General features: G+C 36.1%; 1 protein-coding gene across 6 annotated transcripts in view; it reads right to left on the minus strand.

The window, feature by feature from the left end:
* Positions 1-162: 162 nt before the first annotated feature.
* MAPK9 (mitogen-activated protein kinase 9) overlaps positions 163-25,022 on the minus strand; it is a 28,660-nt gene continuing 3,800 nt past the window's right edge. Inside the window, exons 2-13 of one of the 6 annotated variants that reach the window (XM_037396854.1) lie at positions 24,107-24,281; positions 19,437-19,566; positions 18,224-18,282; positions 17,057-17,195; positions 14,676-14,841; positions 13,309-13,380; positions 9,012-9,194; positions 7,943-8,067; positions 7,386-7,449; positions 5,686-5,757; positions 5,509-5,592; positions 4,806-4,936 (exon numbers count right to left, since the gene is read on the minus strand). In XM_037396854.1, the coding sequence (XP_037252751.1) occupies positions 4,920-4,936; positions 5,509-5,592; positions 5,686-5,757; positions 7,386-7,449; positions 7,943-8,067; positions 9,012-9,194; positions 13,309-13,380; positions 14,676-14,841; positions 17,057-17,195; positions 18,224-18,282; positions 19,437-19,566; positions 24,107-24,228 (1,233 nt within the window). In that variant the 5' untranslated portion in view covers positions 24,229-24,281 and the 3' untranslated portion in view covers positions 4,806-4,919. Of the gene's footprint in view, positions 4,937-5,507; positions 5,593-5,685; positions 5,758-7,378; positions 7,450-7,942; positions 8,068-9,011; positions 9,195-13,308; positions 13,381-14,675; positions 14,842-17,056; positions 17,196-18,223; positions 18,283-19,436; positions 19,567-24,106; positions 24,282-25,022 lie in introns of those variants that run through there. The other 5 variants (XM_037396853.1, XM_037396856.1, XM_037396852.1 and 2 more) reach the window with 5 other exon arrangements.

The following is a 25,022-nucleotide window of genomic DNA, read 5'->3' on the forward strand; positions in this document are numbered from 1 at the left end:
AATAAAGTTGATTTGTTTTGTGCAAAACTGCAAGCACCTTTTCTAAAAATAAGCAGCAGCATCAAGGAATAAAAACTTAAACAGTTAAAGGCATTTCCTCTATTTTGTTTTGAATTCTTGGACCACAATAATTTGCCATATTTTCAACAAACTGCAGAAGTGTGCATTTTATTAGTTTAATTTTATACTGGACTTGTTATACATATACTGTTTGAAATAGCGGACCCAGGTAAATTTATATCCACAAAGCAACATTGTGGGATTGAAATCCAACAACTAAATTTTAGCTACAAAAATAGTCATTTTATAGAACACAAACGATGATTATCTCTCCACTTTCCTCCAACACTAATATGAGAAAAGATGGCTTACTTAAAACATTAGTTTAGCTCCAGACATTTTTAGCATGCAGGGTGGGCAAGAAATAAAACCAATTTGATAAGTTGTGTAATAAGCTTTTAGAACATCACTATCACTCATGTAATAGACAATAAAAAATATATGTAAAATAATGAGCCAGAATACACTTTTTCTGTCATATTTCAACATGTTAAAAATAAAATCAAAGACACTCTGGAAAAGCAAAGAAATCACTAGATTCATCTATAGGAACTCAAGTCCAAATTCTGCATCTGGGTGCAGGTGTCCCTGGATCAAAGCCAGTTTTGAGCAGGAATTACACAATACACATCCCAGGAAAGAATTTGGTTCCCAGTATATGGTATCACCAAGTTTAGCATCAAGCCCTGATAGAATCCATATGACATATGTAGAATATACAGACAAAGGCTGTTCAGCATTTACCCCCCACGACGCTGCAAGTACTTCCAAGTGTCACAATCCAAATGAAACACTCCGCACCCCCGTATTGCTGCAAGACTGAACCCGTACTCCAAACCAGCATTATGTTCAGTAAAGATTTGTCTGCACTTTAACATCTCAACTTCCAGCACACACCAACTAGACTGCGCTTCTGCCAAAAGAAGGGTCATCCACGTACTTCTTGGAGACTCAGTATCTCAGCTGTATTTTGAAAGTCTAAACCCTACTTCTTTCATAATATCATAATTTTAAGCCAAATGCAATCATATGGAATCTTTTTTTTTTTTCCTTTTTAATTAATTCTGAATAAACACATACGCTCTGTCAGGACTTAAAGACAAAGAAAACCTCCAGAGCCCTCTGGTGCCTAACAGTTTTTGAAACTTACCAACCAACTAGTTAATTTCTAGTAAAGGTTGAGTTTGTTTTTCATTATGTTGACAAGAAAATGTAAACCCTTACTGGAAACCTTACAAAACTTCAAAGGCTGTTTGCAAACAGTAGTTTCCAGTCATTAGTTTATTTTGTATGATCCATGCAGACAAAGCCTTAATTTTGACATTCATTTTTCATCTTTTTCAATAAAAAAAAACCAGACTTGTCATATCACAGTATTTCCTCAAAGCACACTTACAGGCCACTTATCCAGATTTCAAAACACCAAGCTTCTCTTTCTAAGTTGATTTGGTTTTTCTCTTTTGAGGAAAAATGATACGAGCACAGATGAAATGAACTGTTGAAAACATACTCCATTTCTGCAATGCCATTCAGCTACTCAGTGTTCATATATTTAACATAATGTTTCTGGTAAATAATCTGATTGATAGCCATAGATCCTTCACTTTTTCAGGTGAGCAGTTAAGATTACAGATTGTATCTTCATTGACCACCACTTATTTTTAGTCATCTTTCATAAATTGTTTGTATACTGTGGTAGTGTTAACACTGTACAAAGTCTCTCAAAGAAAAGCAACATTCACGTTTACAAAACTGAGCAGGTTTCTTTATATATATGTATATGTATACACACGCTCACATATTCTTAATCTTTAAATACATATAAATATTTATAAATGCCAAAGTGCAAAAAAATGGTCAATTGCATCACTTTACATACATGATTTTAGTATTAGGAATAAAAGTGATTATATTGCACACCAAAATCTCTAAACTTTTAAACCCCTATCAAGTTACATACGCATTTTGTTTTCCATCAATGATGAGGTTCTCACAGCACTGACAATCATTTCACAAATGTGGCACTGAACTTAATCTGCAGTCAGGAATACAACTATATGTATGTAATCTGCATGCAGTGCATTTATAGTCTATATGTGCACACTGACACAGCATGGGAACTTTAGCATGCATCTGTTCTGCATGTGTTTTCCTGAATATAATCTGCATATGTGCCTTCTTGAAATAGATGTTCATTCAGGTTATTAGCAATTCTGTTTTGAATTATACCAGAATCAAAATCCACAATATTCACAGACATGCTCCAAAGGCAGCAACATTCCTGTAAAATTTTGAAGCTTCAATGTATGCCACAGCAAGAAGACATCAAAAAAGAAGGTATGAGACAGCTTTTCCTACAGGATTTGCAAATAAACTCAGTTAACTGCAGGGGTTTTTTTTATTCCAAGAGTACATACTCAGGCTAACAGTATGTACTAGGGGAAGGTCATATACCAGTTCAAATCATGGAGATCTGGTAGTTACGTTGAAAAAGATAATTTAAATCACAGAATAATTCAGGTTGGAAGAGACCCAGAGGTCATCTGGTCCAACCCCCCGCTGTTCTGAGTGGCTCCAGTCCAATAGGAAAAATTCAAACTCTGCCAATTTCTAAAACACATAGCAGGGGGGAGAAAAAAAGTAAAAATAAAAATTAAGTATTCTAAAGCAGTAACTGTTAAAATGAGCACAGCACAGTGCAATTTCAGTTGAAAAAGATTAAAATCTTGAAAAGTGAAACCCAGTAGATTACTTCCATAGTGAATCACTAATGCTCACTTTAAATAGGTGTCTTTAATAGTTGTTATTTGTGTAAGTTAAAATTACTAAAGTTATGCAAATGAACAGCAACCTGTACTGCTCTGCTATATGGCAAATACGTATTTTTAAATGTTTTTTTTCTAGTGACAAAAATGCACTAAAATATTTCACATATACTGTCAGTATCCAAAGATAAACTTTAAAAGCAAACAACAAGAAAAAACCCAAGCCTCGATATCCTGCAATTCAATTACAGAATTTTAAAGATCCAGGATTCCAGATGACAATTCTGAAGGACTTTGTTAATTTTTAGATTTTTGTTTACCCTTCTGAGACAGTAAAACCTTATTATTTTTGCTACAGCAAATTAAGCTATTAGAAAGGGGGACAATTTTAACATAAAAGCAATGCTTGTGTAAAGAGAAATTGCTGCTCTTCAAACCAAATTTTCTTTTACAAGAGAAATATGTCAGTAATGCAGTGGCTGTCTGGGCCAGTATATTTTATAAGTTCTAGTTATATATTCAAGTCAAGAATATCTGGATCAACAGCTAAATATAGTGCCTTTAAGAAAGTGGTGTTTTACCTAATCTTGTACATCTCTATTACTCTTATAGTTACATAGTTTAGTCTCACATGCACGCACACACAAGATCCTTTAGCAAAATTTCACACCTGTGCAGTCCAAAGTGAATGTGTACAATTTCATGTGTAGTATAACGCAATTCAAGCCCTATTCTACTGCAAATGTTTTCCAATTAAACCTGTTTTGCAATATAGTAGGCAATGTTTATATTATAGGATTCTGAAAACTGTACTGAAACAGCAAATGATCTCTTCCTTATCTCTGACACTGTATTTAGGAAATCTGTTATTAAATATGTATTCCTCCCCCAGCAGAAAGAGAGGTTTTCCTAAGGTGGGAATAGAGCTAAGCTCTTAACTAAATACTTAATTTACAAGTGACTCAGAACTACTGTATTTTTATTTCTTTACTCATGAGATAGAATGGACCCATTAAAAAAAATGGAAAACATTTATGCAGCCCTTTTTGAGGCTGCAGGTCTCTCCAATTCATCTGTCCTTTTGTCAGTTTCCAGTGAATGAAGAGCATCACAGATTGATTTCCTTTTCTGTTTGTTTTTGTTAAAGGACCAGTATCACAAACTAGAAAGTACAAAACATTTTAGCACTCTCTCCTCTTCTACACAGGCACTGTTTCACAGATAAGTCACTCATCATTCCTTAAGATTTAATTAAGCCGCTGTATCTTCCATCCACGTTCAAAAAACTGAAAAAGTTAGAGACACATACTCATAGGTGAAATACAAAGTAATGGCTATAGTCTTTAAACTTTACATTTATCTCCTCTACAAGAAGATAGAATCATTGGAAAGTAGAGATAGAAAGGGCTCAATTAAAAAAAAAGTGCTATGTGGAAGAATAACTGTCCTTTAAACACAGTACTGAGAGCATTCAATGTGTGAGTTCACACTTAGATACAACGCTCCAGTCGTTAAAAGCAAACTGCCACAGTCACACGTTAAAACAAACTTCACAGAGACTACACATTCAGAAAACCTACTAATAAGCAACACTGTACTAAAATGTAAACAACGATTGTGTCACAGAAGCCTGCCAGTCGGGACTGAAGAGTCATGAACCCACTTAAGAGGAGTTATTGGCTAAAGGTCTATTATAACTGCTCACCTGAAATAGGCCGAAACGAAAAAAAGCCTGTAATAGTGTCTAAATTTAATTTTTTTTTGTTCCTTAGACATTGATTTGCTTTCATTCTACAACATTAAGCAGGCAGTTTCATAACAACTGAGTAAAAAAACCAGGCATTACTTTAGCAGAACATGCAGAACATGGAGTTTTTCTACTTGTTTCCATGAACTTACAAGCAATTCAGGCCCAATGGAAGCAAGAGTTCTTTTCCAAAGTCAAGTCTGCAATCCTGGCTGATCATCGACATCCTTCAAGGGGTCCTGTCAAGGCATCGAGGCTGCTGTCTGTATCTGAGGCCAATGTTTGCTCTGTTGACATGGATGAAATGTCATTGATAGATGATGACTGGGAAGGACTGGTGTTGCTATTCACTGCTGCATCTGTGCTAAGTAAACCAAACATAATAAAATCTGAGGCAAGACAATATTACAGGTAAAAATAACCACACTTCTAAGCTCTGAGCATCACTTTTCCCAAGAAATCCTTAGAAAATAAAGAAATAAAAATTAGAAAGGCAAGTATGAAGTTCCCTAGCACTCAAAACCCAAGGTGAACATTAAGAGATTTTTATTCTTCTCCCTCTTTGGGGAGGTGGAAAAAGAAAAAAAGCAATGTACAATGTGAACAGTGACTTGAGTATCGAGAGATCCAATAGATATAGTTAATAAAAGACAGTATAATATTCCAACTACTGAACCAAGAGAACAGCAGCAAACATCAAGGATTCAGTCATGGGCATAAATGTGCACTGTTAACTATTTTAAAGGACCCCTTACGCTGTTTAACCCTGCATGAAAGGGACTCATTCATGCAGAGGCACAGAGTAAGCATTCGGCATAAGAGGAGGTATCTATGCAACAGGTGATGTAACATGGCATCGATTATTTCATTTGATGACCGAGCCCTTTGGGGAGAAGGCAGCTTAGGGTGCTGGACACAAGACTTCCTGCAACTTACTTTGTAACAATGAAAAACTACTGCACACGGATCTCCAAAGGCAGATCAGAATCAAAAGTCTTGAACAACAAAACGTCTTCCTACCTGGATTATTAAGGAGGGTTTCGTCACTCAACAGCGCAACAGATCAGCACTACGTACCAGAGTTACACGAGAACTACTGAAACAATGACTAACCTGAGGGCTGATCTTTTACCACACCATTCTTGCTCCTTTCTTCCCAATCCATTACTTCCTTGTATATTAATTCTTGTGAGAGAAGAGTGGGAGGAATGAGAGAAGAGACAGAAAAAACACTGTAAGCTCACAGAGGATTTATATACAATTCACGTACATATAAAGGTACAATTAAATGGTTAAGACTCAGTCTGGACATACAACTGTATTTCTTCTCCCTCCCTCCCCCCCCCCCCCCCCTTTTTTTTTTTTTAAGGCCTACAGCAATGATCAGAGAATTTTTGAATGCATCACAGAAAGACAGTAAGCATGTACTAAACCAAACATTTTATAAATAGAATAGCTGTCCATTTAAAAATAACACCCATCCACACACCCCAAAACTTTATGTATACCTATGATACACTAATATTAACTCGAAAAAAACCAAAAACAAACCCTGAAACAAACCCCAAACCAAACAGATTTGGATTTAAAAAACCAACACGTGGATAAGCCCTGAAAATTTCACTTTGATAACAAAACCATACACAAACATCTTTACTCTTAAAGAACAATCTCAATGGATACATTGAGGAAAGCCTGGAAAGTTAAGGGTTAAACAAAATATTGCGTGAAAACTCATTTACTACCCAAGGACAACTCAGGATACAGACACCTGAACAACAACAAAAATAGTCGGAGCTGTAGATTTAAAGGAGCATCCGTTATTCTGTTTGATGTGTCTGTAGTATTGCTCATGCAAGCTGGCTTACCTCGGCCCTTCCTAGAGCACAAGACTCTTATGGCTGCAGAGCACCAGGTACACTTTAAGTTATACCTTCAGTTAAATCACAGTAGCTTGTGAATGTACCCATAGTCTTAATGTAACAGAGTAGCAATATTTAAATAGTTAAGACCTCTTTAATTCTGAGTAACATTTACAAATAGATTCAATTTAACTGACTCATTTTAACTTTCCACCTTGCATTAATCCAAAATAATTGGAAGCGTACCTGTGCAAACATGCCCTAAAGAAAATATAAATCAGCATCAGTACCTGAAATTTAAAGAGCTATTATACAAAAGAAGGAGCTTTCTAAGTAATCAGTAAGGATGCCTATCACCCTTGGTCCTGTGATGGTAGATGTTTAAAGTCTGAACCGCCTCACCATTCACTGTTTTCACCAAAATTAGGAGGTATAATTGATTTCAGTACCACAATGCCATTAATTCTTTTAAGTCAACAGTTTAGCCTATTTGGTCAATAAACGAGCAGTGACAGGAAAAAAAAAACCTCACCAAAAAACCCTCTTCTGCTATTTAAGACATTTAGAACAAATGAATTAGTAAATATTATCAAGAAATATGGCTTAAATAATGCACAACAAGAGAAGGCACATGTTTCTCTTTCACAGAATTTTATATTAAGAAAAACCTTAATTTTTAACATTAAAAAATGTTAAGATTACAAACACTTAGGAACAACAAAATACTTAAGGGAAAAAAATGAAAGCATTTTGTTGAACAGACTTCAGAACGTTACGTGCATATACACATACACATTCACTCCAAGTAGAACATTTTTCCATATTTCCATGACTTCTCATATGGCCACAAGCAGTACTGCATAATTCCAATCTAGCACACTGGTACTGCGAGCCATACACTAATAATACAAGTTATTACAATAAATGTAATTTGTCATGCTCACTTTTTACCTTTCCATTCTTCAATCGCATGTTCTCTTTCTTCCAACTGCGCATCATAGATTTGAGGCGGAGGCTACAAAGAGAAGAAAGTCTACAGTTTATCTACTACATCATGTTAACACAGCCAATCATAACTAAGAAATCTAAAAATGACAGCTTTTTTAGCATTTTACCTTCATTTTCAGCAGCCTATTCCCTGTAACTCGGACACATTCATTCTACAACTCCAGAATTTGTTTTTAAGTCCTGCCCCCCACTGAAAGGCTGTTTAAAAACAACTAAAATTAAACTCACTGTAAGGCTTTATCGGGCCTTAAAGAAAGTCTCCTTTTTGAAAAGATTTTGTAAAGTAATAGGAGTTATGAACAACCGCTTTCAAAATTATCTCAGCTCCACTCCAGCAGCTGTTCCTCAGCTGATTCTGCCCCTGAAGTTGATCCGAAAGGTTTATGTGTGACTTTTGCTAGCCAAAGAATGAGTTCAAAGCATGCTCTTGGCTAAAACTAAAGGTATTCTTTAAAGTTATTAAACTGATATCTTAAAATTGATTTTAAACGCAAACTTACAGCTTCTGCTTCAGCTGGATCATACCAGACAGTAATATAAGGATGACGTAAGGCTTCATCTACAGAAATTCTCTTGTCTGGATCTACTACAAGCATTTTGGATAATAAATCTCTAGCTTGGCTGGCTACAAAGGAAAAATGAAGAGAACATACATGTAAAAGAGCTGTAGAGTTTAACGTCTGACACAGGAAATGAATACTGGGAAAATAGGACATACACTGTAATACAGATTTCACTGGGAAAACAGGCCAAATCCAAGCTTTCCTACACCAATACTTTTCTTAAACCCCCCCCCCCCCCCCCGAGGTCCCACCCCTTTAGCATAAATGTTATTTTGCTATTATCCAAAATAAACCCTGCAGCTGACACCAACCAACTTCTATTTTGAACAGTTTGCTGTTACATCACGGGTCACAGTTTAAACTACCGAACATAAAACACGCTAAACATTTTTAATAAGCTTTTTAAAAATACATCTTGGTACAGTAATGATCTAATTTCTGTCATATCAAATTATTTTTTTAAAAGGTGTACTGCACAGTAACTGGCTACCCATTGTTGCAGTGCCACTTCACTGACATTTCTTTTTTGTCTGTACAATCATTGTAATAATAAGATTTGCTATACTTTGACTTTAGATAGTTACTGGTAAAATTAAAAAACTCCACCACGTTATATTCTCTAGATGGTCAAATAGGCTTTTTCTACATAAAATAACTTGTTAGAGCCTAAATGAGTTACATGCATGCATCAACTAGAAATTACAAATAACCTCCATAACAAGTATTACTTTCAGAGAACACTTAAATGACAATGGATTCTAATTAAGAGAATTAAACAGAATACTGGTGACAGGGAAATAGTTCTGTATTTAATGGCTACTGCTAAGATTCCAGGACGTCATAAATTAGACAGAAGGTATGCAGCTTCTAACATTGACACCTACTGCAATAAACATTTTATATCTGGGTTTTTTTAACTAAGCATACTGCAGACATTTTAAATAAACATACTTTAAAAGAGAGAGAGAGAAAAAAAGATGGAGAGGAAAAAAAACCCTTGCCTTACTTTTTAACTTGTCACGATCAGATTCTGATGGAAATATCCAGTCTGGGAAGAGCTCTTCAAATTTAATACCAGGATATTTTGGCCTGTTTTCTACATAATTCCTCACTGTAGGCTGCAGTTTCTTCATAAAGTCTGCTGATGGCGTTCCTAACTGTTCAATAACTTTATTCCATTGATCAATATCTGCACCATATCTTTAGGAAAATCAGCTGAAGAATTGGAAGTCTGCACTATACAAAAATATCACTTACAGAAATCTGAAAAGTTAATGAAAACTTGGACAAAGGACACAAACATGAAATTCATTCTAGCATCAACAGTATTCTGAGCTGCCATGCAAAAAGCTAGATTACATAGAAATAAGATTCAGACTTTGTAATCTTAAGGACAGGCTGGAAGTGCTGCACAATCCGTTATGCTTAAGTATCTTAATTATCATCCATTGGCTAGTATTGAAAGCAATCCTTTTTTGGAGTCCAAATCAAGCTTGACTTGGCAATTGTATCCATAGCAAAACAACCATAAGGACGGAAAAGAAAGGCTGCTGTTCAATCTTCTGAAGTACAACATAATACCATCAACACTGAAGATTCTTGAAGGTAGGGAAAAATATATGAAAAACCCTAATGACACATACATCCCATTCAAAGTTAGGAATTTTTTGCCCATCTCCTCAGGAAATTAGGCTTTGGGTTGTAGCGGGGGGGGCGCACTGGTTGGATGGTTGGGGTATTTTTGGTGGTGGTTTATTTTTTTAATTTTCAACTTCAGAAAAGGTTCAAAGGAGTTCTGAACAGTGAATCCAAATTCCTGTTGTTTTTTTTACGCCAAGACTACTCTATTCTTAAATTCAGAATTTCAGTATTTGATAGGAATTGCACTTATTCAACCCCAGGTTGAAGCATGCCTCCTGTTTCCTCTGGGCTGTCCCTTCTCCCTCTTTTCAAGTGAAGGCAATCCCCCCTAGATGTGGTGACACTTATTATAGAGATACCAGAATCTGCTCTGAATGAGCCTAATCAGGACAACAAAGCTCATTTATCACACTGACACTGCATTAGTATTCCTGGTATTTAAGTTTACTCTGATTTACACTTTACAGGTTTTTCCTGACAAAAAGAACGTGCAATTCCGGCAGTCTAACCATCCATCTTGCAAACATTCATAGCTGAATTCATCACCTGGCACTTCAACCCATCCATTCTCACATTTTGCAACAAAGTAACAAATTTGCTGCACTTCGAATCAAGATGTATTTAAAAAACACTAAGGTACTTTTATTTCAGTTAGCAAGGCAAGAATACAACTAGAAATATATGTATAGTCACTGCTTCATGCTAAGACTTTAGACTTCTAATAAAAAGACTGAAAATTTTATTTGCTTATTCAATATATTCCAATGGAAAAACTGTATTAAAATCAAAACTAAGAAGCCAATATTGTTAACTCTTATGCTAAAACAAAGCACATTAAAAAAAAATTAACATACATCAGGAAATTTTGTTCCTAGTTGAAAAACTGATTTCTGTGAGATCTCCACCAATCTAGATTCAAGAAGATGCTTTTTCTTTGAATAACAGCAGTCTGGTTAGTCAGCTAATCAAATTAAGAGTCCAGAGCACTGAGGGAAAAGCAGAAAAACCTAATGACCTATCCCACTTTACTAACAAGAACTGGAAATAAACAATGTCCTGGATTGCTTCAAAGTGCTTTACAGACAAACTGAGAAGAAAAACACCTTCCCCAGTATAGAGATGGACTTGGAATTAGCTAAGCCTGTTACCAGAAACCCAAATGAGAGAAAACCGTAATTGCAATGTAAAGCAAGCAGGGCATACTATGTGAATAACCTTGCAACCTGCACACACAAAACTACCCTCCTTGTTCTAGTGACCCCAGGGTCAAAAGTAACCAGAAGTTTAGCCCAGGCCAAGTCTATCTACTTACTTTTTGGGACCCTGGAAGAAGAGAAGTAGAAAACAGTCCTTATTACAATCACAATCAAGCATGATTTTTCCCAAGAAAGCACGAATACCCTCTCATGCTTTCTTATCAGCCAGGCAACTAGCATCCTTCACCACCCCAGCAGAAAGAGCAATAAAACCTCTCTGGCGCTGCTAGGCTTTCCATTACTTCATCCTGGGTACCTACATTGCCTGCTTTTTCTACACTTCTCATTTGCAGTGCAACAGCAACTGCCAGTAACTCGGGCCTCCACAGCACCAGTCAGGAGCAGGTTCAGGGTATCCATCGCCCTGGCAACATCAAGCATCTCATTCCACCCCGAGCACTGCTGCAAGTATTCTGGCAATCCCTGTCGACCATATGGGAAAACACAAACTATTGAGTCTTAAGAATAAGTAGGTTTTCCTGAAGACAATCAAGGGCACATTAGGCAACATACTGAACTTGGTTCCTGCTAAATCCCCAAATACTAAGACACTTTAAAATTTGAATTTAAAAACAAAAAACCCCACCCCAAACAACCAAAAATAAAAATAAAATAAAAAAGGAAAGCTTTATGGCTATGCACACCAGCATCACCCATAAACCACACTGTCAAAACAATCCTGCAGCTAAAGGTAAAAGACAGTGACAACCTGACTGAAGCAGTTATCACTCAGGAAATGTTTCAACAACGTCAACAGTTACCAGTATTCCACATTAAAGCCAACTGAAAGCCTTACAATAAGTACAAAACCCTGTAAGCACAGCTACGCACTTTGATAAGATACTGGGGAAGGAGACTCCTTGAAACAGACTGGTGAAGCTTCAGTGACCTCCAGAGAACCACAAATGGTAACTTGCATATTCAACAAGTATGGACAAAATTTCCTTCATTGATTCATGGATAAATCAAAGTAGCCCATGCTGACATGCAGGTGAAAGACACATAACACACATGAAGAATTGTGTTAGGTTGGTCTGAAGGCTTCAAAAGGGAAAACAATAAGTATAGAAAGGAAGAAAGGTGGAAAACAAAAAGACTTATTTAACAATTAATCATTTGTACTACTAAATAATGCATGATCAACTGCTGAAGATTAGTGTCATGAAATTTAGCATTAAAATTGAGAGTCCTCCTCTGTAAGATACATAGGTACTGTGAACAGGTACTTGTATTTTTAGTGGTGGACTCAAATTTTCCTTGCTGACAAGAAAAAATACTATACTTTCTTCAAAATCTTACACCACATGTAGCTATAGCTTCTTATGACCTACCTACATAATGGGCAATTTCAGTTTAATTACATTGTCTGGATTCTACTTATTGACTGATCAATTTTGAATGTCTAGTCCTACAACACGACTACTTTGTCAGGTATTATTTGTAAAGGCTGAAATTGGTTTACCTCCAATTTTTATAAATGGGACTTGATAACGAGTCAAATTTTTACATGTTGTTTCTAGGGAAATATTTTTAAATACATTAAAATCAAAGAACATTTACTTCATTAAACGATCACTGTTGTTCCCTTCATACAGTGTAAAGCCTTGTTTGTGATCCAGTGCTGTATTTTTGAGATTTCCAATCTCTAAGGCATGAAAACATATACATGAGGGTTTTATATGTTTTTAGTACAGTAAAATTTCCAACAATTACTATCGTACAAGAAAGCAGAATTTTACGAAGGCAAATCAAGGTCCAAAAGATTTGAGGGAGAAATGGAGGAATAACAATCTTATAGAAAAAGTAAGCCCAAAATAAAATTTTCATAGAATGAAAAAAACTCCAAAAAGAAAAAAAAGTTTTTCTTTTTATATTAAATAATATTAAGAAAAAAAGATTTCTCATGCAGTGTGCTTGCAGTTAGGACACTGTTGCCCAGCAAGTGCTAATAAGCAAGAAAAAAATCTGACTGAAACCCCAGAAATTGTACAATAAAAAAGTATGTCTACCATTCAAACGAATAGTAAGCAAAATCCATGCATAGTAAAAAGTAACTTTTTATGCTTTTGCTTATAACACTTACCTACAAAGAACAAAAGTAAGAAAATACACTTAATGCTATTTATTTTTTAAACCTAACAGGAACCTTTTTTAAGCTACAAAAAATGAAGCTCTTAATATAAATTCTATGGAGTCAACCAGTACAAATTACATTAAATGTAGCCTACTAAGAAAATAAAATGGAAAGCTCAACAATTTGGTTAATGACACTAATTTCAAATCATACAGTAGATCTACTAAAACATATTATTGAAAATATTATTTATGCTTTTATACTTATACAGATCAAAATAATTGTTTCTGTTGGAAGTGGAATGGGATTCAAGGATGACTAGGGAAGGATACGATCAGTGCCTTGGAATATCACACAACCTTTCACCAATTCTCCCATGATGCACCCAACTGACCAGATATCAACTGAAAGTAAAAATGAAATGATCAAATTATGGAGTATCATGAACAAAAGTGAGGAAAAAACAAACAAAAACATCTAGCATCTACAATAAAACACAACAATATGGAAAATCAAACTGCTAACATGAATTTTCAATCATATCAACACCAACTAACAGTCGCTAAATTTTGTTATTAGCATTTTGTAAAATATAGTCAGTTTACATTTCTGAAAAAAAAACATGAAGAAGGATACAATCTCTTCCTGGGAACAGGACTTTATGCAGGACCATTTCTGCCATAATGCACCCAACAGACCAGATATCCACTATCATATGTTGGGTGCAACAAGGACAAAAGATTAAAGAGGGTTTTTTTAAATACCACAGTTTATTTATTTGTAAGTTCATACTGCATTCCTACAGTCCTGCAGATAATTTATTTTTTTGTCCCATTCAGAACAGCCTCTTCTAAAGTTCTGATCCACATCAGCACTTGCTGTACAACAAGCTGCCTTGCACATTAATGAAAAAGGTTTTTTTCATTATCTGTGGCCCAGCAAGGTCTTGAGAGTCCCTTATTTTACACAGCCAAAGTTACATGTATACAAACAGCATGGTATCCCCAAGCCCATGATAAAGCAAAAAGATGTAGTAGCGTAAGAAGTCCAGAGAGGACAGCACGTTACTCCACAGCTACTAAAAATCAGCAGGTAAAACCCCCAATAATGCAAGTCAAGGACAATTTCCTTGCCAGCAATTTTGTTGACTGAATGTTCAATATATTACAGCTGTGATGTTTTTAATAACATAACACCCTGCCTCTCTTGAGTGCTGTGCAGATTTAAGAGTGTATAAGGCATGGTTTGATAGAGATCTGAAACAGGTTTTAATAATCAGAGATGCAAAAGGGGACCAACTGTCAAAATAAGATGCTTCAGAATGAAGTCACATTGATATAAGGGTTTATTTTTATATTGATGGTTGTTATTTTTTTTAATATCATCCAGCATGTCTCAACAGTTTTTTGTAGAATAAAAAAATGTCAACAAGACAACAGGACAACGCATGAAATGATGTAACAGCAGCAGGGGAGAGGGAGCAGTGTATGTTAAATGGAGACAGGCACACACAGCAGAAAACTATTACATTCTCCAAAATTATTACAGTGTAATATTTGTTATTTCCAATACCACGATTAATGTACTTTAACAGACATGGCAAGGTGAAATCAGCCCTCCCTCCTCCTTTTAAAGCTTTTACATTCTGCGACAGATATGCTTTACACAAAAGATTTAAAGCATTACTCCAGCAACTTACCATTCTCTTTATATCCCATTCCAAGGATAACTTCTGGTGCTCTGTAATACCGCGTTACTACATACGGAGTCATCATAAAGTTAGTACATGCTGTTCTTGCCAGTCCAAAATCAAGGATTTTGAGCGTACAATCTGATTTTACTACTATGTTGCTGGGTTTCAAATCCTAACAAGAAATTACGTCAGTTAAGGAAGGATCAACACAGAATAATACACACCCACCCCTCCACAGTCAATATATGCCACCAATTAATTTCATTAACAACTGCATATTCCTGCTCTGATGTATCTGCTTGATTATACACAGACTAGAGACAAGTTAAATGCTGCACAGCTCGGTACTGAAAAAATTCAGCGAAAACCAGAATTAACATTGTCTGCATTTTTATTTTACGCAATTGTGCACTGCCAGTATAGTCAGTTACATGTACATGTGCACAATGTGTATGTATATCTGCTTCCTTTAACACATTAAGTGGACCTATTTTGAGCATGAATAGTTGCATGGTAAAGGAGACTGTGTTCCAAATACCGTCATTATTAGGGCACAGATCCTAAAGACAACATCGTGAAATAGTCAAGCATCTGTAGGAAAAGGAGCATCCCAACACACAAAGCATCAGTAAGTGTATTTATTAATGACAGATAAGCCACCTGTGTTAACAGGGATTAACAAGTTTCACAGAATTAGGATGTAGTGAACACAAAGTTACTTAATGAGCGAAGAGAGAAACAAAATACTTTAGGAGATATGCCTCACAGGAGCAGTCATTATTTCACCCAAAGGAATACACAGTTAGGGGCAACAAACCATGTTCTCAGGTACAGAACTTCCTTTTCTTAAAGGACATGGGAACATGCAACTAGTTCATGTGAGTTTACATGTTTCAGTAAGGCAACAAATCTTCTGCTAAATGCTGTTGAATTTACTCCGTTTGGTCACAGACCGAGTAATTTCTAGAAGTAATCCCTACTATTCCACTCCTGCTGAACTATCCCAGCTCTGTTCTTCTCTAGCCTGGTTTCTTTCCACTCCACAAAGGTAATTTGTTCCAGTCCCAAACTACTCCTCACCACTTTAGCTTGTCCATTCAAACAGACTTCACACCTCTGTTAAGCTACTCACAGCGCAGTTCCTCTCATTGCCCATTTTCTTGTTCAACCAGCATCCCTTCTGCTGATGGCTCTGTTAGCTCCTACAAGCTCAGGTTTCTCAGCAAATTGCCTCTCCTCTTTAGCTCCACATGACAGTCAACAAGTCAGATGGAGCTCAGCTGGAGTTCCAGCACCTCCCCACCTCAGTCCCTTACACACCTCACTCCATTTTAGGAAAGGCCAGTACCAAGACTGTCTGAATACAGACTTTAACTAACTATACATAGCTTCCTTACTAATACCACAAGATTATCATTGTAGATTTTTTTAGCAAAGTAAGGCAGTAGATCTGTTGTAATTTATACAGCTTCTCAATTACATTTATGGATTGAACATAAAAAAAACCCCACATTAAACCAGAACATTAAAGGCAAGATTGTCCAGGATGTAGGGGAAGAAAAGGAAACTGAAAACAAGCAGAACCAAATAGATGAGTCACAAAATTAAAAAAAAAAAAAATTCAGCAGCAGAACAATGGAAGCAGACAGTTATACGAAGCCTGCAACATGTCTTTGAAATTCTGATTATTTACAAACTTTACTTTTCAGAATCACAAAACAGTTGAGGCTGGAAGGAACCTACAGAGGTCACAGAATCATCAGGGTTGGAAGGGACCTCTGGAGATCATCTAGTCCAACCCCCTGCTAAAGCAGGTTCACCTACACCAGGTTGCACAGAGTCCAGTTTTGAATGTCTCCAGAGAAGGATGCTCTGCAGCCTCTCTGGGCAGCCTGTGCCAGTGCTCTGGCACCCTCAAAATGATGTTTTCTTCATATTCAGATGAAACTTTCTGAGTTGCAGTTTGTGCCCATCTGGTCTGTCACCCACGAGGTCATCTGGTTCAACCCCCCCAAGCAGGGCCACCTACAGCCAGCTGACCAGGACCATGTCCAGAAAACTTTTCAATAGTTCAAAGGATATATATATTTAAGTAGTAAATACTACATTTTAGATTAAACTACAATCTTTAGTAATTTGAAGGGTGCACAGATACTCATGTTTTACCTTTTAATCAGTTCAGCATTAGTTAAATCCACAGAGTTAATCTGATTTAAAATCTATGTACAATACAGTTATCTTTGAACTATGAAACAATCTTCAGGTTTACTAATATTCTGATTAAAGAAATACAAACTTATGAAATAGCAAACCCTTGCCTTCCCCCCTGTTTCATAAGAACATCTATGTTCATAAAGAGGATTGTTAATGATTCTAACACTACCTACTCTGTGGATGATACCAGCTGAGTGGAGATGTTTTATACCACATAGCATTTGGTAAAGAAGGTAAGACATTCTTTCATGATCCAATTCCATATGAATAACCTGGCACAAATTTGCATCCATCAGCTCCATAACCAAGTATCTAAAGCACAAGAAAGAAAGCATTAAGAAAACTTGAGTCTTACTTTTCATATCAGGTTTCAGGTTAGCCTGAGAGATGTTTATTAAAAGTTAGCTACTTTGCTAACAAAAGTGTCAAAAAGCTTACGATAGAAAAAAATCATGCATGACCACAGTTTCAAAATTAAATAATTATCTATTCAAATAGTCTTGCTATTAAATTTTAAGTGTTCAATAGTCCATCACAAAAGGTAAGAATTCCACTAGTTTTATAAACAGGAATATGGAGGAATAATTCCCAGTTTATGCAGCATGAAAAACTAAGACTGTTGACTGTAAGTTGATGAGAAGTTGCAGATATTGAAGTATATAAAAAAACGACACTTCCTTTCACTGTATTTTAATTTAAAAAAGGAAGTTAACAAAAGCACCATAAGAACTAAGAAGGAATTACTGGTTTTCAAGTTAAAATATCATCTGCTTACCCACTTCAGACACATACCCATTTACCCAAGAAGCCCATTCACAAACCACAACAGCATATTCACTGGAACCTATGAATACCCCACCCATTAAGTCACCATTAATCCTTTCTAGACAAACTGACATAGCTTCCTTAAAAAAAAAAAAAATATATATATATATTCAGTTCTTAACTGAGGCCAAAAACACTGTTGTGCTGATGCGACTGATGTGGCAAAAAAAATGATATCAGGTTATCCAGACCAAGTTATTATCCTGAGGTGACCTGTTCAGCTAAAGGACAATGCATACAAACCAGATGCATATGCAATCTGCAAAGTATGACAGACATATGAATAAAATGTAAATAGCTTTTTTTTTCTTCCCACTTCCATCTTATGCCTGTAGTGAAACAACTTTCTTGGTCTTTCTTAAAGAAATCTAGAAATAAAGACTAATTAAAAACTAAATTCAGCTTTTAGCTACCCTTTATTTTCAGAGTGTGAAGTCCATAGGATATTGGAAATACAGCTCCAGGGCTTAGGCCAGTATTTGTCAGGAAAATTAAAACAAAAATCGAGTACTTACACATCCTGAAATTCTTCTAGTGACTTCTGTGGTGTAAATACATTCAATAAACTAATTATCTATAAAATAAAAATAAACTTTAGAAGAAACTTTGGCTTTATTTCACAGAAAAATCCACTATAGCAGAAGTTACTATTCAAAATCAAATGCACACTGTTACTATATACAATTTGACTGTTACTTGGCTTCATGTAATTCACATGTGCTGAAAAGCTGCCAATTCACAAATAGTTCAAAACAGCAGCGTGTATGCCAAAAGAACTAAGACAGGACAAAACTACTTTTTTTCTTTTTCAAGTTATATGACACCTATGTCCCTCCTCAGTGCCTGAAATAAATCCCATTCTTTCCCCATAAATCTTATTTTAAATCCCATGTTATGCACAGAATTTTAACCAAGACTGCCTGACAACACATACACAGAGGTGCCCCACGCCATCCCATTAAACTGAACTACGATTTACTGTGTCCAGAAGAACTGCTAAAATTACTGTATTGCCATCCCTAATAACCACTTTGCTTTTATTCTGCTAGTTCTGAACTTCACCAAAAGCTTACTTAAAAATCAAACCTAAAAGGCTAATTGACTCCAGGAAGTTTGAGACCCAAGTGCGCATGTTCAGTGATCAGCAGTTTCTAGTTCATGTTAGCATCAGAACATAGCAGTCACATAAACCTTATATGCCTCTACTTGAGTACTGAACTATTGGCATTAAGGCTTGTTATTTTAGAAGGTTCAAAGACTTGAAAATACGTATGTATTGTCACCAGTATTTCACTTGTCTACCAGTAACTTGTTAGGCAGTGCTGCACTCCTGCAACCCCCACCAGTTAAACACTGTACTTAATAAAAATCTTGTTTAAGCTTGGAAGATTTAACTGCAGTGCAATTATAACAGCTGAATCCACTGCCAAACAGGCTTTGCTGGAGTACAACTTAAAAAGGCAAATGCAATACAGCAAGGCCAGCTCTATAAAGCTGACACTGATGGTAATCCTGTACCAACAACGCAGCAGAAACCTCCTCCTCTTGACACTTCGTACTCCAAACAGCTCACCCAAGACCTTAACCATACATTGTGGAGAACTGCATTACCCATAGCAAATCTTTCCCTCGCTACTTTTCCATTATTAACAGCAAGTAAGAGAGAAAATCCTAACCTTTTATGACAACTTACAGCAACAAGGGAGAGAAATACAATGCCAAACTTACATTTTTGTGATTGACGCATTTTAAAAGAACAAGCTCTCTGTAAGCCCTTTTTGCGTGGGTTTGATTCTGAAAAGGACGACTCAGCTTCTTTACGGCAACATTTATTCCAAGCACCGTATCAAAGGCAGCACTAGAAGTTTTCAAAGACAAGTTGTTAAGTCTCAGGGAGAGAAGGGGCGGGGTGGAAAGGGAGATGGGAGTGAGGAAATAAATCAAGATTGGAGACAAAGCATATCCACTACGCTGTCTATACTAACTTCATATAATTTTCATTTGGAAAACAAACTTCCTTTAAAAACTACGCATACTTTAATAAATACAAATAGGTTAAACAGAAGCCACTGATACTCATCAGAAGTCGTCCTGCCCTCCTTTCTGTCTTAAAATTGAATCTGATGACTCACGACTCACATTCAAAATTGCCAAGATGTAAAAATATTTTAAGCTTACTTGAAATCAAGAAGCATTTCAGCTGCCTAATCTGTACATTTGGAGTATTTTTTGGACACTGTTGCTGACTGACAACGATTTAGTATTTGCAATAGAAATAACTCTTTGCTAAAGGAAAGTCACAACCATGTCTCCGTGACCCATTCTGCAGGCATTAAAAACTGTCCTATATGTGGATAGTTTACAATGATAAACAATTGTAGTGCCTAGCAGAAAGTTACATTCATCATCTGGCTTTGGAAAAAAATAAAATCCATAGAATTGAGAAATATGAAAAACTCAGATTGCAGGAGCAATACAAGAGTTTAAAAGTGAACATGGCCATTAATTTTATCTTGGTTTTCAGTTTGGCTTGACCCCTCACTCTGCAGGTTTGAGGCCAAGGTGTAAACTTGCTTTAATAGCTGTAAGAATCTAACACTAAATTGTCTGTATATACAGAACAAGACTAAAGGGGAAGAATATTCTTCATTATAAACACACAGACTATGGCAAAATATATGTGAATTCATACCACAAATTAGTCAAGAGTTCCAATCTTTATATAGTTCCAGTTTTAAATAAGGATTCCCATATTACTCCATTTCCTTTTAATGTTACTTTCATAGGGTAGGAAAGAATTCTCCTTCACATATATTTTCCAAGCATATTTAAGCATTTTGTAAGCTCCTTCCCTATCTCAGCAAGATACGTACAATACCCAACTGAAAAGACCACCACATTAAAGCACTCTTACAGAAGTACAGCTCCCCTGTGATAACAGCAATATTCAAATTATATGAAGTTTACCAGCATAAAGTCACTGCTTTCCCTACTGGAAAAGGCAATACCACTACAAAGCAGGGCTCACCCATGAGATGATGTGTTTTCTTGAAGGCATGTCCCAAATTACAGGTCCCAAATTTGAATCAACGTGCCACTTGCACTAAAGGCTTGCTAGCATTTATTTCAGCTTAGTTCTGTGAAATACGCAAGTCATTATTCAATGATTCACTCTCAGATTTAAAGCCTTTCTGTCTGTGCAAAACAAAATACAAAATGGGAGGAAAGCAACTGGCCAGACAACTGGAGAAACTGTTTTCCTCCCCAATATGAAAGCACTGGTGTTTCAGTATGCACTTCACCTAGATGTTATATGTAAATTAAAGTTTTGCATATGTTAATGACTTTAACCATGCCTGGGAATAATTATAAAAATCAATAACCAACAGCATCTGCATAAATTAGCTGTTCAAGTCAATCATAGGTCAGCAGTGGACAAAGGAGCAATTTTAGAGTAAGTGTCCCTTTATGACCTGACAAATCAGGTATATGGCAAGGCTCAGCCTAAGCACATATGAAGAACTCCACCTGAATCGCTTACTTTGCTCATCTACATGGGAGTGACTGACACTGGAGTTAAAAAAAAAAGAAAAAAAAAAAAAAGAAAAAAATGAAGCTGTCTGCAACCTACACAATCCAAGGGGAATAATTAAAAACAGACTGGTAGAAGAAAAAAAAAATGGTAAAAAATTGAAAACTGTGTAAGCATCCATGCATTTAATTTACCAAGGGGAAAAAAAAAAAAAAAGACACAAGACAATCTCTATTACCACCAAGATCACACTTCTAAATATCATGTAATTTCACACAAGTGAACAAAAAATATCACAGACATAATTGCTGTTGAATTTCTTTCCTCATCCCTGCTCATTTGAATTCAGAAGAGACTTTTTCATCATGGCAACTGTGTCAGGCACAGATTTTAAAAAAGCAGATTTGCCACAGTCTACCCAATTATCACCTTGGCTACTAACAAAATGTCTACAGATTGTTTCAGCGTTTCATACCATGGAAGAATCTCAATGTCTATGCCACTGTATAACAGCAACTCCAATTTGATCCCATAGGGTCTTCACTGCACTTGTGAGTTTTGCAAAGGGTAACAAACTAATCCCAACTGTTTCTTCAACTGCAAATCTAAAGGTATCAACACAGTCAAAGCTGTGCTATTTAATAAGATCACAAAAAATCAGATTCATTAAAAAATTTAGGAAATCAAGGACAAGAAAGGAAAAAAAAATGTCAGGAAGTTGAAGACAAAAATTATTTCAAAAAAATAGTTTTTTGTAAGTGATTATTCAGTCCCTAATAATTATAAGGCTCTAAATGTATTAATACTTAGGAACAAAGTAGTGCGGGAAGTCATGTATAGAAGTATACTTTGTATATAAAATACAACAGGTATATCCAATTTCTCACCTAGACTATTTGCAGTGTGAGCTAGAAATACCTTCTACATAACTGAGTTATTCTCATCTTCCTCGAGCTTTCATTTATTGCTTTTACTCAATATGTATTTTTAGAACTACTTATTTTCCTACCTTTTAATATCAAAGAAAAAAACTAAGCAGCAGCAATACATAGAATTTCCCATTAATATTTGGGGGGGGGGGGGGGGAGGGGGGGAATAGCAAGATTCAGACCTCTCCTAGCTGAAGTGACACATGTAGTATTAAAAACTTCTCACCACCAAGTAAAATCCACACACAAAACTCCAGAAATACTTTTCATAATTTTTTTGTTAAACACTGGATGCTTAAAAAGCACCACATCTGCACGTTACATTAATGAATTGACAATTTTTCCAGACAAACACGACAGGATAGCACTCATCTTACACTGACTTTTCTCATTTTACATCCTGATATTTTGTCTCTTTCCTTAGTGTACTATAAGGAATTTTAAGAGACATTAAGATTTTGCACCTTCTTCAACCTGGATATAGCTGTCAGATACTCCACATGAAGATGACAATTTATGCAATGTTTCACTCTGCTGTTCCATAAAACAAGTATTCTGAAAACAAGTCAGTACATCAGATCATTCCTTCTTCCTCTCAAAACTTTGACCTTAACACTACCCAAACTCCATATTGAAGCAGACACCTAATCTAAGTCATAGTTTAGAAATGCAGTACTTCTAATGAAAGGAGGAACACAACAACCACCCTAAATTCCTGCATGCCATCTAAAACAAGCATAACTAAGAATATTTACACCTGCAAAATGTTAGCATTATGTGAAATCTTACTCAAACACTAATAACCAACACACTAAAGAAGAATGAAACACTGTTCTCATTTTGCTTATTTTTGACCTATTAGCAGGGCAAGAGGGGTATCTAAATAATTTGAAAGTAAAGGCATGTTCTCACAAAAATGCATTCTTTTCCTACATATATAAATTATTACGGTTATGAAAAGGCTGAAAAGACACGGGCAGGTGCTGTATAAGGAGTTGCTCACAATACATGAGTCATCACACTTATCCTGCTGAATTTATAGATGAAGAGAAACTGCAAACTGGATTTAGAGCATGAGCAGCCCACCACATACTGTGATTAAGTCTAACATTAGAGAGTTTCTGAGCATATCTGTTTGCTCCCCTGTGTATAGAATTAAAAAAATGCATCAATAAACATTTCTGCTGTTACCAAGTAAGTTTTGCCTAACAAAATACGGGCTGGCACTAGATTGTGTAGAATGGATTGCTGCAGTCTAAAAAACATTTGAAAGTGTTTACCTTTAGCTGGCCCAGAGGTGTGGTGCCATACAAGAGACTAAGGTTCAGGATCAGACTAACGACTCTCACGTCCTGGGCCAGTGGAGGCTGGACACATAGCTGAGGTGACACACCAAGGAAGAGCCGGCCAGCCCAACCCCTCACACAGCATCCCTTTCTGGTTAATCCATGGAGTGACAATGACACTGATTTGCCTCATCCTGCCAGTTAATGGCAAGGCACTGCATTGATGGCTCCTAGAAATGGACAGGAGTGATCGGGAATAAAAGGGGGGGAAGAAAGGGGGCCATGATGAAGAAACGAGTAAAACCCAGAATCTCTCACCATCGCATTGTCATACCTTACACTGCAATATCATAACTACATGGGGAATGTGAGAACTAGAAAAGAAAAAGTGGTTAATGAGAAGGCAATTTGTTGACCATTTTAATTTATGCAGTTATCCAAATATTAATTTTCCCCTAAAAACAAAACAAAAAAATAGGTTTGCACATGAACTATAGCAAGCAAGTGTTTTAGAACTTAGTACATAACCCTGTAGCAAGAGACAGAAATTATCATCGCTATTTTACACTCTGGCACTTCTATCAGGAATACATTCAAATTTTGGTTTATATTTATAGCTTTTTATATTTAAATAAAGTATTTATTACTCACCAAACAATGCCCTGTGCCCCTGATCCTATGGGCTTCAATTGCTGGTAACGTTTCAGTACAGTGAATGTTGAATCTGCAACTTGAACACTGTAAAACTGACTATCACATTTACTGTCACTCATGGTGTAGTGTCATGTAGTTTTCTCTCTCAAGGACCTGGTAAAGTTTTCAAGATCTTAAAGAAAAGAGAGAAAGCAAATATTCAATCTCTCACTAATTTCAGGCTGACAAGATGGAAAATCTATTATACATATTTTAATGCATATGAATTTTTCAATAGCACACCATTAAATAAGCATTCTTTCAACTTCATGTATTACCACTGCTAATGAAAAATACTTGCAGACAGCAAATAATTACACCCTTCACAGCTTTAACCATGCATGTTTCTATTCCAATTCCTGAAACAAAAAGCAGCTAAGTAAACAACTGTAAAAACAAACAAAACCAAATCAAACAACTCCCTACTCCACAAAGACTACTCCCTAACTGAATTACTACTATGTCCTAGGACTGTATTAATTTCTGTATTACAACAAAGCAAATCATAAATGATGTTTTTCAAACACTGATATCACAGATAAAGCAACAACAAAACCCCATGGAGTCCGCAGACATAGAAGGAAACAGGGTTTTAATAAAAGACTTGATTATAACTGCAAAACAGGTTTCAAATAAAACTGCCCTCAAAATGCCCATGGCTGCTGCAGTTTCTCCAGCACCCCTTTCAACCTAGTTCACTAAGAAATTTCAAGCAGGGCTCTGCCTCCTCACCTCTGCCAGGCAACCCTTCCCTGATCCATACCTACCCAAATCCATTCTCCCTCCCATTTTAAACACACCATAACATCCTACATTATCAGTTAGTGTAATTACAGTCCTGCAAGAATTAGTTTTGTGCTATAGTTTGAAAGAG

The sequence above is a fragment of the Falco rusticolus genome, chromosome 8, assembly GCF_015220075.1.
Source record: "Falco rusticolus isolate bFalRus1 chromosome 8, bFalRus1.pri, whole genome shotgun sequence".
Taxonomy (NCBI): domain Eukaryota; kingdom Metazoa; phylum Chordata; class Aves; order Falconiformes; family Falconidae; genus Falco; species Falco rusticolus.